We start from the raw sequence: 14052 nt of genomic DNA on the forward strand, positions 1-14052 counted from the left end.
AAACCCCGCAAATCTGCACGAATCCCAGTAATGATCCTTTGTGGGGATCTAACCCTTCACACCCCAGCACTGGTAGACACGGGGTCGGAAGGGAATCTGCTGGATAGCAGATGGGCAAAGGAAGTAGGGCTGCCCCTGGTGGCTCTCCCGTCACCATTGCAGGTGTGAGCACTAGATGGCACCCTGCTTCCGTTAATCACACATCAGACACAGCCTGTGACCTTGGTTGTGTCTGGAAATCACAGGGAGGAGATCGTGTTCCATGTAACACCTTCTACCTCCCGAGTGATTTTGGGATTTCCATGGATGGTGAAGCACAATCCCCGGATAGATTGGCCGTCCGGGGTTGTGACGCAGTGGAGCGAAACCTGCCACCGGGAGTGTTTAGGATCCTCGGTTCCTCCCGGCATGACGGCTAATGAGGAGGTTAAAGTCCCCCCCAATCTATCGGCGGTGCCAAAGGAGTACCACGATCTCGCTGACGTCTTCAGCAAAGATCTGGCGCTCACTCTTCCCCCGCACCGACCGTACGATTGTGCCATCGATTTGGTCCCGGGCGCTGAGTACCCGTCCAGTAGGTTGTACAACCTCTCACGTCCGGAACGTGAATCAATGGAGACCTACATCCGGGACTCTTTAGCTGCCAGGCTGATCCGGAACTCCACCTCCCCGATGGGTGCTGGTTTCTTTTTTGTGGGCAAAAAGGACGGCGGACTCCATCCATGCATTGATTACAGAGGGCTGAACGAGATCACGGTTCGCAACCGATATCCGTTACCTCTGTTGGATTCTGTGTTCACGCCCCTGCATGGAGCCCAAATTTTCACGAAATTAGATCTTAGAAACGCGTACCACCTGGTTCGGATCCGGAAGGGAGACGAATGGAAGACGGCATTTAACACCCCGTTAGGTCACTTTGAGTACCTGGTCATGCCGTTCGGCCTCACTAACGCCCCCGCGACATTCCAAGCTTTGGTAAATGACGTCTTGCGGGACTTCCTGCATCGGTTCGTCTTCGTATATCTGGACGATATACTCATCTTTTCCCCAGACCCTGAGACCCATGTCCAGCATGTACGTCAGGTCCTACAGCGGTTGTTGTAGAACCGGCTGTTTGTGAAGGGCGAGAAGTGCGAGTTCCACCGCACTTCTTTGTCCTTCTTGGGGTTCATCATCTCCTCCAACTCCGTCGCCCCTGATCTGGCCATGGTTGCGGCGGTGAGAGATTGGCCCCAACCAACAAGCCGAAGGAAACTGCAGCAGTTCCTCGGCTTTGCAAATTTCTACAGGAGGTTCATTAAAGGCTACAGTCAGGTAGTTAGCCCCCTGACTGCCCTGACCTCCACCAAGGTCCCCTTCACCTGGTCGGATCGGTGCGAAGCCACGTTCAAGGAGTTGAAACGCCGGTTCTCGACTGCACCAGTTCTGGTGCAGCCTGATCCTGATCGCCAGTACATAGTGGAAGTGGACGCCTCTGACTCAGGGATAAGAGCCGTGCTGTCCCAGAGCGTGGAGGCTGATAAGGTTCTCCATCCTTGTGCCTATTTTTCCCGCAGGTTGACCCCAGCTGAACGGAACTATGACGTCGGCAATCGGGAGCTCCTCGCGGTGAAGGAGGCTCTTGAAGAGTGGAGACACCTGCTGGAGGGGGCGTCATTGCTTTTCACGGTTTTCACGGACCATCGGAACCTGGAGTACATCCGGACCGCCAAGCGGCTGAACCCCAGGCAAGCCCGCTGGTCTCTGTTCTTCGGGAGCTTTGACTTCCGGATCACATACCGCCCCGGGACCAAAAACCAAAAATCGGATGTGTTGTCCCGGGTGCACGAAGAAGAAGCCAAGGCAGGGCTGTCGAACCCCACCGAGACCATCATCCCCGAGTCCACTGTCGTGGCCTCCCTCACCTGGGACGTGGAGAAGACCGTCCGGGAGGCCCTGGCAAGGAGCCCGGACCCGGGGACCGGCCCCAAGAACAGAATGTACGTCCCACCAGAGGCCAGAGCTGCCGTATTGGACCTCTGTCACGGATCCAAGCTCTCCTGTCATCCCGGAGTGCGTAGGACCATGGCAGTGGTCCAGCAGCGCTTCTGGTGGCCGTCCCTGGAAACCGACGTTCGGGACTACGTCCAGGCCTGTACCATCTGCGCCAGGGGCAAGGCAGACCATCGAAGGACCTCGGGACTCCTCCAACCCCTGCCGGTGCCTCACCGCCCCTGGTCTCACATCGGTCTGGACTTCATCACGGGCCTCCCGCCGTCCCAGGGCAACACCATCATTCTCACGATAGTGGACTGGTTCTCCAAGGCGGCCCACTTCGTGGCCCCCCCGAAGCTCCCGACGGCCCAGGAGACGGCAGACCTCCTGGTCCACCACGTCATGCGGCTGCATGGGATACCTTTGGACATCGTATCAGATCGTGGTCCCCAGTTCTCTTCGCAGGTTTGGAGGAGTTTCTGTAAGGAGCTGGGGGCCACCGTGAGTCTCTCGTCCGGGTACCACCCCCAGACAAACGGCCAGGCAGAGCGGGCTAACCAGGAGTTGGAGCAGGCCCTTCGCTGCGTCACCTCCGCGCACCCGGCGGCCTGGAGTCACCATCTGGCCTGGATCGAGTATGCCCATAACAGCCAAGTCTCGTCTGCTACCGGCCTCTCCCCTTTTGAGGCATGTTTGGGGTACCAGCCCCCATTGTTCCCGCTGGTGGAGGGAGAGGTCGGTGTGCCCTCGGTCCAGGCCCACCTCAGGAGGTGCCGCCGGGTGTGGCGGACCGCCCACTCTGCCCTGTTAAAGGCCCGGACGAGGGCCAAGACCCATGCGGACCGCCGGCGTTCCCCGGCCCCCACATACCAGCCCGGGCAGGAGGTGTGGCTTTTGACAAAGGACATCCCTCTCTGTGTGGACTCCCCGAAGTTGAAGGACAGATTCATGGGACCCTTCAAAATCCTCAAAATCATCAACCCGGCCGCAGTGAAGCTCCAACTCCCAGCTTCACTGCGGATCCACCCTGTGTTCCATGTGTCAAGCTTCAAGCCACACCACACCTCACCCCTCTGTGCTCCTGGACCTACGCCGCCTCCTGCCTGGCTCATTGACGGGGAGCCTGCTTGGACAGTCCGCAGGCTCCTGGACGTCCGTCGTAAGGGCCGGGGGTTCCAATATCTGGTGGACTGGGAGGGGTATGGACCTGAAGAACGCTCCTGGGTGAAAAGCAGCTTCATCCTGGACCCGGCCCTCCTGGCCAATTTCTACAGAACACACCCGGACAAGCCTGGTCGGGCGCCGGGAAGCGCCCGTTGAGGGGGGGGTCCTGTTATGTGGGCCGCTGAAGAGGAGGTACGGCTCCAAGCACGAGAGGGCGCCAGACCCAGAAGAAGTGACAGCTGTCACTCATCACACCAACTGTCACTCATTCACACCACTACATAAGCCGGACTGCAACTCCACCTCCCCGCCGAGAAATCAACTACCGAAGAGGTAATATTCTCTGCTGTATCCCTACTGTGACTTACGTCTGATCTGTTTTGCAGCCGTTTTTCCTGTGGTGCACTCTGCTGGGTTGGCGTGTAGTGAGAGAAGTGACGTCTTCGCATCTCACTCCATCCAGATAAGTGGCAACAGGAGCTGCTAGTGTGTTCCTACTTGGAGGTGGAGGTTCTCCCTCCTGACTGTGTACAGACTGTGGGATTACTGAGTGTGCGACTTCACACTCATCCATCCTGTCTTTGTTTTCTGCCAGCAGTACCAGGGTTGACAGCCGAAGACAGAGGCCACCTGGGGACTCAGGACTTGGCGGCTCCGGTGTTCTTCAGGCCGTTGGTGGTGGAAGCCGTGTGGGACGCGGCTCATCTCTCGTCGGGGGTCTTCTATCTTCGAGCCTGCCCACACGTCACCTGGTGTTAATTGTCTATTTATATCTTGTGTGAATTTAGTTGTGTGTTGTCACAACATTAAATTGTTACTTATTGGCTTATTCATTGTCCGTTCCTTTGCGCCCCCTGTTGTGGGTCCGTGCTACGACACCTTCCCAACACTAACCTTACCAACCACCCTGAGCAAGCACACAGGCAACAGTGGGAAGGAAAAACTCCCTCTGATGATGAGGAAGAAACCTCAAGCAGACCAGACACAGGAGGGTGACCCACTGTTTAGGCCATTTTAACAGCTACAAGGTTTCTATGAAATTTTACCTTTTTTTTTTTTTTTTTTTTACAAGCAGGAGAAACAGAAAGCAGAAACAGAAAAAAAAGAAAACAGGACAGCAACAAAAACAGAGTCCGTTATTGAGATAAAAGGCACACAGTCATTGGTGCAACAGGCATCCTGACGACAGTCCTTCCTGGGAGATTCTGAATCATTCCCAAGCCAGCTGTTAGATATAAACCCTCAATCATGTCCTGGGTCTTCCCCAGGACCTCCATTCAGTTGGACTTGCCTAGCATCCACACCAGATACCTGAACAACCACATTTGGCTCCTTTTGATGCAAAGGAGCAGCGGCTGTACTCTGAGTCTCTTCCTCATATTTAAGCTTCTGAGATGAAGGACCTTGCCCAACTAGACTTAGTGATTATCTGGCCTGACAAGGCTTTGAATTCAAGGCCATGACTTTAACTTCCCTGTAAGTATGTTTGGGTCTTGTTCATGAGTGGGGGAGAGATGGAGCATGAGATCAATAGATGGATTGGGGTTGCAGCTGAGATCCTACGAATGCTGTACTGCACCACTGTGGTGAAGAAGGAGCTGAGCCACAAGGCAAGACTCTCAAATTACCAGTTGATTTATGCCCCTATCCTTACCTATGGTCATGAGCATGCCTGAAGGGACAAGGTCAAGGTTGGATACAAGAGGCAGAAAAGTGATTCCTAATGGGAATCTGGGCTTACACTCAGGGACATGGTGAGAAGCTTGAATATCTGGTAGGGACTCACCTCAAAAGGAGTCCACTGGGGTAGTCTGAGCATCTGGTGAGGATGCCCTTCCATTGGGAGGTCTTCCAGCCACATCCAACAGGGAGGAGGCCCTAGGAAGACCCAAGATAGGCTGGAGAGATTGTATTTCCTAGCTGGCTTGGGAACGCCTCAGGATCCCCAAGAACAGTTAGAGGACTTGGCTGCCGGTAGGAAAGTGTGGGATGCGCTGCTTGGTCTGCAGCCATGGCGAATCACTCAGATAAGTGGCAGAAAATGAATTTCAATTCAATTTAATTCAATTCAGTTAATTTCATTTATATAGTGCCAAATCACAACAAAGCTGCCTCAAGGCACTTCACACAAGTCTCTGTCTCTCTCCCTCTCTGCCTGTCTCTCTCCCTCTCTCTGCCTGTCTGTCTCCCGCTCTCTCTGTCTGTCTCTCTCTTTCTCTCGTTTGCGTTCTCTCTCCCTCTGTCTCTTTTTTCTTTCTCTCTCGCTGTTTTCATGCTGCGCAAACTTCAAACTTTGTGAAAACACGAAGCCTTTCAACTGTAAAATAAATGTATCATCAGCGACTCTCACGCGCAGGATTTTAATGGAGACTTTTTCCCTTTCAGAGGACAGAATCTCTGTTCAGCTCCTTCTTGGCTGCATGCTGAGCTGGCTTTTCATAGCGTTTGACAGCCTCGGCCTAACTTTTAGCACACATTTTCAGTAACAATTCAGTTAATTTTTTTGAAAATCTGTGCTCGACGAACAGACAGTTTGAATCCAAGAGCCGGGCAGAAATTTGCCACTAACTGCAGCTAAAACGTTATGGAAGAGAGCGCTCTCAAACAGCCCAGCTTCAAAAAACCTCCCCCCTCCCCTCCTCCCGCTCGGCAGCAAACAAGCAGAGAGCAAACAACAGTAGTTGAGAGGATTCACAGTGGGTCTTCTCCTGTACTGGAAAATGTTGCGGGTTAGATCGATATTTTCCAATACGTGAATTACATCGGAATCGGAACCCGATACCGACTACGGATTGGATCAGTCCCATGCCTAGAAGAAACCTCAAGCAGACCAGACTGAAAGGGGTGACCCTCTGCTTGGGCCATGCTATCGACACACTTGACAATGGGGATGAATGAATGAAAAATAAATAAAGAATAACACATTTTAACTCACAAGGCTTTGTGTTACTTGTGATTACATTTAAAAATAAAATTTATAAATTTTATTACAAACTTTTTTTTTATTACAAACACTTTTTAAAAATCTTTTTTTTTTTGCCTCTGTTGGCCCACCTGCAGTACATATGCAGCCCACCAGCAGGCTGCGGCTAACACTTTGTGAACTACTGTTCTAGATTCATCCATCCATCCATCCATTTTCTTCCGCTTTATCCAGAGTCAGGTCGCGGGGCAGCAGCTCCAGCAAAGCTGCCCAGACCTAGATTCATTTATTTGATATTTTACACACTGTTATGCCCTGCTGTCTTGATGATGAAACAGTATTGACAGTACAGAGAAACTTCATCATAGAACTAGAAAATGTACAGTAAATATTTTCTATGTGTTTTTTGTTCAGCCTGAGTTGCTGTGAGCTCTCACAGCACTGCTGCGGAGCTCTAGCCTCCATCGTCAGTTTGGAGTCCTGCCGCCTGACAGAACTGGACCTGAGTAAGAACAACCTACAGGATTCAGGTGTAGAGCTGCTTTGTGCTGGACTGGAGAGTTCACAATGCAGACTGGAAATTCTCAGGTCACTACTTTATGTGTTCTCCCCTGTTTGTTTGTTTGTGAACAGCCTGGAGCCCACAATTTTTCATATATCGTTATGAAAGTTTTCCTGAAGATTCATATCCTGACGGGCAAGAACTGATTCAATTTATAAGGTCATAGGTTAAAGGTCAATGTCAGGAAAAACCTTGAAAAATTGGAAAAATCCTTATCTTTAACACTGGATGAATTTTCAAAAATTCATAACCCTTTCAAAAAAGATCAAATTTATTTCATATTTAAGACTGTTATGTAGGACGATATCCTTTATCGACTGACAAAGTTTAATCCAGATCTGATCTAAAATACAGGTTTTGTTGTCATTTAAATGTAACACTGAAAATTCCATTTAATATATATTTTACATTATATCTTAATCAAACGTGCCCCAATCACTTTCAGATTTGAAAGTGGGGTGTAGAATGGCACTCATTATCACCTGACAAAGCTTGATCCAGATCTGATCCAGACTGTGTATTTTGTGAATATTTGAATCTACGTAATACTGAAAAGCCCATTTGGTGTGCATTTTACGTTATATCTCAACAACACAAAAAACTTATACCCCCATCACACATAGGCAGAATGAGTCCGAATGGCATCAGAATGACGATTCAGCCCACATCCGAAAAGTGTCCAGTTGCAGTTCGAAAACGTTCTGAGTGCCCGAGTGCGATGCACAGGTTCAAAACCCTCCGGGCGCCATTGTGATGGGACATCTATCCAACTGCGGTTCATGTGCAATCTGAGCACCACCTGACCAGAATGTTCATATTCTAATAGCAACAAAACAGGATCCAAAAGGATTTGAGCGTGTATGAGGGAACCTCGAGATGGATCTGGCATGACAAAGCCTGCTGGTATGACCTGCACGTGCCACGTATAATAATGTCCACCTCCAATGTCCCCCGTCCCTCCCCCAGGGGCGCAAAGGAACTGTTGATGTGAATGTGACACGCTTCATCATGTACAGTAAATGTGAACAGCATGCTATCAAACCAAAAGCACCGTGCCCTACTGTGCGCAACGCTGCAAATCTGAACAGGCTGTTATATCCACAACAGACCTTACAGTACAGTTATTTGTCCATTCCTTCCCATGGGCGACTTAAATAATGTAATCTATTGTCTCCATCATATCTCTATATACCACGGGCACCTGAGCCTGTCCGTGGTGCGCAGTAACGTGTCATTGCACGTGTCAGGCTCAGAGCTGAACGGATCCCACTTCTGTAATATATGATCACCTTGTACCTCTGTAGGAGATATGACATGGAACTGTTGTGGCAGGCCGTTACAGCACGAATAAACATGAATCTCACCTACAACAACAGTCCAGGAGTGTTTTACAGTGCGGACGTGGACGTGGAGCTGGGACCTCAGCCTGGGGTTAAAATTGGTCGGCCGTCGTTCCTTTTCATTTTGGGTCTGTCCGCTGTGCCGTTGATGGACTGGGGTCCAGTGCCTGGACCGGACGTTTGGACATCGGGCAGTCTTCAGCACCTTTTATGGCTGTCTGATAGAAGTCTATGTCATCTACCTGTTGTCTACATGCGCTTTGGATGCTATCGTGCAGGTGTGGACGAGACGAGGTCATCTGGATGCATTCTGACACTGCTGGCCGCGCCTCTTTTCCTCTCGACTGCGTCCAATTGTGACAATATTTGCCGTGTTGGGCTGGTTCCTGCACATTCTTGCTATGTGTGATGGGGGCTTTAGATTCAAGTGCGTGAACTAAATCCACCACTGACGTTTAATCACATCTAATTTAGTTTATGAAAAGCCACTTCTAACAGCACTTTGATCTTGAAAAATTTTTTCCAAGGTAAAATTTAGTGGACTTGGAAAGTAGTGTTGGCAGAGGTTAGGTATGGTGCTTTAGTTTCATTTTCTACTGCAACCGACATGATGTGAAAAATGAAAAAGATGCACTAACATCAAGGGTATCAACTCTTTAATATCTGGCCACAAAATCAATTTATATGCTGATGATATCGTACTATTTCACCAAGAACCCTCAAAATCACTACAAGAAGGATTTAAACTGATCACTACCTTCTCACAAGTATCACATTACTCTGTTAATTGGTCAAAATCAATGATACTTCCTTTAACCAAGATTTAATGGAATCCTTCACCCCAAGATCCACACTATACCTTTCCCACTGGCAATAGTAAGTACCTAGGCATAAACAACTCTTCTACATTAGGAGAGCTGGCCCACTTGAACTTCGTCCCACTCATTGACAAAGTCTGTAACGATTTGAAACAATGCAACAACCTCCCCATCTTCTTATTAGGATGAATAGCAACTATCAAAATGAAAATATTATCACAAATTAATTACCTCTTTTCAATGATTCCATTCAAACCCATAGTTAAATAGTTTCAGTCTTTAGAGTCGGACATTTCAAAATTTTACTGGAAAAATAAAAAAGCTAAAATTAGTCTAGCTACTCTTCAGAAAAATAAATCTCAAGGGGCTCTGGAAGCACCAAATTTTCTACATTACTATCTGGCTAACCAGATAAAATACTTGATCAGATGGGCTCATTCCAATCCAGTCCACAGCTCCTGGATAGAATTAGAAAAGTTAGAATGTAACAACATCAAACTCTCAGATTTACCCTTTATTACTACTTCCATTAAACACCATAAATGTTTTAAAAATCCGTTGATTTCTTCCACTATGACAGGCTGGCGGAAGACTTTAGAAATTACAAACTCATTAATGGAAGTCTGTATGGATGCTCCTATTTGGCACAACCCAGACTTCAAGATCAATAAAACAACTCTTCATGTCGTCACATGGGAACAGAAAGGAATCATACACCTTCATCACCTCTTTCAAAATAACATGTTCATGCCATTTAATAACCTGATGCAGAGTTTTGGAATTATAGGAGGAAATTTTTTTCATTACCATCAAGTAAAGTATGCAGTGATGTCAAAATTTCAGACACATCAGTGCCCACCAGAATCACCCACATTAGTGACAGACATCAAGAACCTCCTCTCAATAAAGAAAACCTTGTCTAAGGTATATAAGTTAATATCATGCGTGGACACTGCTTTACATTTAACCAGCTTAAAATGGGGGTGGACTTCCTCTCACCTCTGACCCTGACCACTGAACATAGATTTGTAAAAACACATTTTCAATGACAAAAAATACCAACTTACAACTCATCCAGTACAATATTCTTTATAGAACACACATTACACAGTATAAGATGTATAAAATGGGCTTCTTAGACTCTGATGTTTGCTAACAGTGTGAGCTAAACACCACTGATACCTATTTTCATGCCCTTTGGCTCTGCTCACTTGTCCAGTGTTTTTGGTCAAAAATCACTGAAAAATTGTCCTCCATCTGTCCTCCTTATAATACAACTCATTAAATTTGAATTGGAATTCAAATTCCAATTCAAAGAAGAAAAAAAGGGAATTTTTTCTTTGCCTGTAAGGGCCCTGTCCCACTGGTGTTTAGGAGGATTTGCGTATGGATTGCGCACAAAATTGGCCCATATTCGCCAAACATCCGCAATATCCGTGTAACATGCCTGTATGAGTCGGCCGTCATCCGAACACGCCCGTGATCATCCGCAGAGGCACACATGTCCGCAGCCAGGATTTTTGAGTAGCTCAAAAATCTTGATGCGGATAACATCCGCCTTACATACTCCATACATACTCAATTCATACACAATACATACTCACTCTATGCGCTGTATATCTGCCGTTAACCGCTGATATCCACAACTGACGGGGATTTGTGGCTTGGCAGCTGACTGGGACAGTATGTAACAGATATATATCGTGCCCATCATGTCCACATCACAAACTAAAATAAGTTGTAACGAATGCATACAGATTGGCAATGAATAAAGCATTTTTATTACATCTGCTTTGCAGCTGATTTGCAGACAATCTGTGAATGCATAACAAACACGTCAAATAAACCCAAAGTACTATATGTGGCAGAAAGCGACATACCTGCCAGTCAGTGCCGGTCAGACTGTGTAGATCCACAAAGACGTAGCTGCTGCAATCCAGAACTTTTATTTAACACCAACAAAAGGAAGAGTTGTTGTAAACTCACGCTGAAGTCTGTTTTCTGTGACACTCTCAAAAACCCCCCCAAAAAACACCGTCTCACACCCTGAGCGGCTTCCCCCCTCCTGCTCCCCAAACTCATGAACAGTTAACCCTTGCATGACAAAATGAACAATAACTCTGTGATCAACTTGTCCAAGTCCAGCACTTGCTCCAGAGGCTGTATTGTTGGAGTGAATAGTGATGCAAAAGGAGTGAGTGCGCTTCTTTTATGACTGCAATGCAGATGCCGTGCACGCGCAACGTGCTCGATGCATTCATAATACACCCGTAATACTGCCGTGATAATCTCAATGTGTCGGATCTGTTTCCTCACTACATGTGTTATATAACCGTGATTGTTTATCATATATTCGCTATATATTATTAATATATCTGTAATTCATACCGGGACATTTGTCATTTTTGGCCATTTTTGTTGCGGACGGCAACGAACGCCCGCAATTTGTGTACTCAATTCATGCGCAATTAATCGTCTCCCCAGTGGGACAGGGCCCTTAGCGAATGCCACTCTTGCACCTGTTAAAGTACTGTAATAATATTAGAGTATGACTTGCTCCTATTATTGTTGACCTACTGACTTTTCTTTCTTGTACTTCAGATCCAGGTTGCTGCTCTTTGGGGTACTCTTGCTGTCAGAGATTGATACTGCATGGTTGTTTTCTCTCTCTCTCTCTCTCTTGAAAATGATTGAATTGGTGGAGGAGAGAGCTTGTGTCTTGTAGAGTGGGTGGCCCCTCGGATATGGTGGGGCTGTGCGGCCCGTGTGTGTGTGGGGTTGGTTTGGTGTCCGGGTGTGGTGTCCCTGGGTTGCTTGGGGATTTGGGGTTGGGGCTTCGGGGGTCTGGGGGGGTCTGCTTTCCGCTGCTGTCTGGTGGCTCTGCGGGCTTCCGTGGGGGCTGGGCCGGGTGCTGGCCCGCGCTCCCTTCTGGCTCCTTCCTTGCGGGGGGTGTGGGTGCGCCTCTTTGCCTGGAGGGGGGGGGGGGGCTGGGCGGCGGGCAAGCCTTCTGCTGGGGGCCCCGGTGCCATGTTGGGTCAGGTTGGGTTTGTCCGCTCTGCCGTTGGTGGACTGGGGTCCGGTGCCTGGGTGGGGGATGGTGCCTCTCCCCAGGGCTCAGATCATATGGGGCCCTCCATGCCCCTGCCTCTCCCTCTGGGTTTGTGGGGCCCGCCTGTCTCTCTCTGGCTCCTTGGCTGCCAGTGCCGCTCTTGGGGCTCATCTCGCGCCTTCCCTGGTTGGTTGCCGCCGGGCGGAGTGGTTCATCCATCTCCAGATGCCTAGCCCCCTGCCCCCCCATTGGTCTGTTCTTTCCCTGGGCTTTTGGTGCCCTCCGAGACCGCCCGCCTCCCCCCTGTCTCGTGGTTTCTCTGGTGCTTCATTTTGGTCTGGGGGTGGGCCATGGGGCCCGGTGGGGCCAGTGTGTGTGGCCGCTCCCTGCACCGTGTCTCTCCTTTTCACCGGCTACTTGGAGTTGGGCCTCACATGTCGCACCCTTTAATGCACTTCACCAGCTTAGTAAATGCACACACATCATATTGGGTTTTAAGCAGCACATTATAGGGTTCTTTTAGATTTGTGGTTAGGTCTTGGGGATGGGTTTGCAGGGCAGTCTGTGGTGCAGCTGTGCACTGCAGCCTCCCACAGCGATCTCCATCTGCCACTCCTGCCTTGCCATTTTAATGCACACACTTTATTTGTACACATTTAGTAAACACATTCACTAATTAGAGTCGGGGCCACTAGGTGGTGGTGGGTTTGCAGGACAGGCTGTAGTGCAGTGGTGTGCCACGGCCTCCCACGGCAGTCTGCCACCTTCCGTCTCCTGCCTTGCTTTTAATGCAACACTTTATCTTTGCTCACTTAGGGGGTCACACACAGCATGGGAGATTAACTAAAACAACTATGGTGGGGTTGGTAAGTAGTGTGAGTGTGGCATGTGCAGTTGGCCCCCGGTGGCTGTGGATGTCTGGGGCTCTGGGGGTGGGGGGGCTTGCCTTGCAGGTTCTGCCATGGTCTCGGGGCCCTACTCTGGGGCTTGTGGGGCCTGGGGGCCTGCGGTCCATTTGGGGAGTGGGTGGTTGTGGTGGGGTGCGGGTGTTGGCACTGGTGGATGGATGGCTGCTGGGGGGTGGACAGCTGCTGGGGTTGGGGGCGGTGGTTTCCGTGGGTGGGGTATTGTCCCACTTGGGCGGTTCTCCCGATCATGGGCTTGGTGTTTGGCTTGGTGTCCCGGGTGGAGGGGTGGACTGGGGGCTGGGGGGAGCTTGGGGGGGTCCAACTGTCTGTGCTGAGGCAATCTTGGGTGTTGAGGGTCCTCAGGTGCTTCCTGGCCCGGGGGTTGGATCTCGCCTCTTGTCTTGGGGCCGGGCCCCGCCCCTCGTATGGCTTGGTGGTCTCTGCCCGCACTTTGGGTTCAGTGGCAGTGGTTCCTTTGCTCCCCTGTCCCCACCGCCGTTCGCCTCCTCCCTTTGGGGGCCATGGTTAGGGTGGTGTGGTTCCGGGGCCCCCCCTGTTGGTGGGCCCATGCCAGTGCCCTGTGTGCTTCCCTTGGGTATGGGGTTGCTTCCTGTGCATCCTGGCGCTGCTGGGCTGTTCCCCTGGTGGTTCGTCGTGGTGCCACGGTGGCTGCCCTTCCTGGCCCCTGTGCCCTTCCATTGCCCTTTTTCTCCTGATTTCTCCTGTGGCCCTGTGTCCTGGGCCCATTTCTGTCATTGCTTGCAGTCGGTTGTATGGCTCTGCCGTGCCGAAGTGGTTCCATCATATGGTAGGGTTCTGTACTTTTGTCTTGGCCCAACACACCACCGACAGTAGTTATTTAGCTGTGATCTGGGTCTCTGTGCGTGGATGGTTGTGTTTTGTGACCATCACCACAACTCTGTTTTGGGTGCTCTCAAGGGGATCAAGACTCTGGTGTCCTAGATTAGAGTATAGATGCGCCTCGGTATCTCTCTTCAGTTACTGCCTTCACCACTTGTCTTCATTCTTATTTGTCTTCGTGTTGTTTTGGGGGTCAGCCCTTCCTAGTAGAGAGTTGTTGGTTTGCTTTGAGTAGGATGTTGTACGCTGATTGGGAAGGGCAGATGGGGGTCACACATGCATATATGTGTACTAATGTACATAAATGGTTATGCCAGTGTGGAATTTACCATTACTATATATGCAGACGGGGGGTGAAGAAAAAAGGTGCAAAAAATGTTGAGAAATTTTGCATACTCAGATAATTGAGCCTGGAGATTATTACAGTTTAAAAAAAAAACCTTCAGGTATGAT

At 49.6% G+C, this 14052-nt stretch overlaps 1 protein-coding gene across 1 annotated transcript in view; it reads left to right on the forward strand.

Moving 5' to 3' along the window:
* LOC117528756 overlaps window positions 1–14052 on the forward strand; it is a 103425-nt gene that overhangs the window by 10835 nt on the left and 78538 nt on the right. The window contains 1 exon segment of the mRNA XM_034191387.1: window positions 6476–6649. Within this exon segment, the coding sequence (XP_034047278.1) occupies window positions 6476–6649 (174 nt within the window).

This window comes from Thalassophryne amazonica, chromosome 16, assembly GCF_902500255.1.
Source record: "Thalassophryne amazonica chromosome 16, fThaAma1.1, whole genome shotgun sequence".
NCBI classification, from domain to species: domain Eukaryota; kingdom Metazoa; phylum Chordata; class Actinopteri; order Batrachoidiformes; family Batrachoididae; genus Thalassophryne; species Thalassophryne amazonica.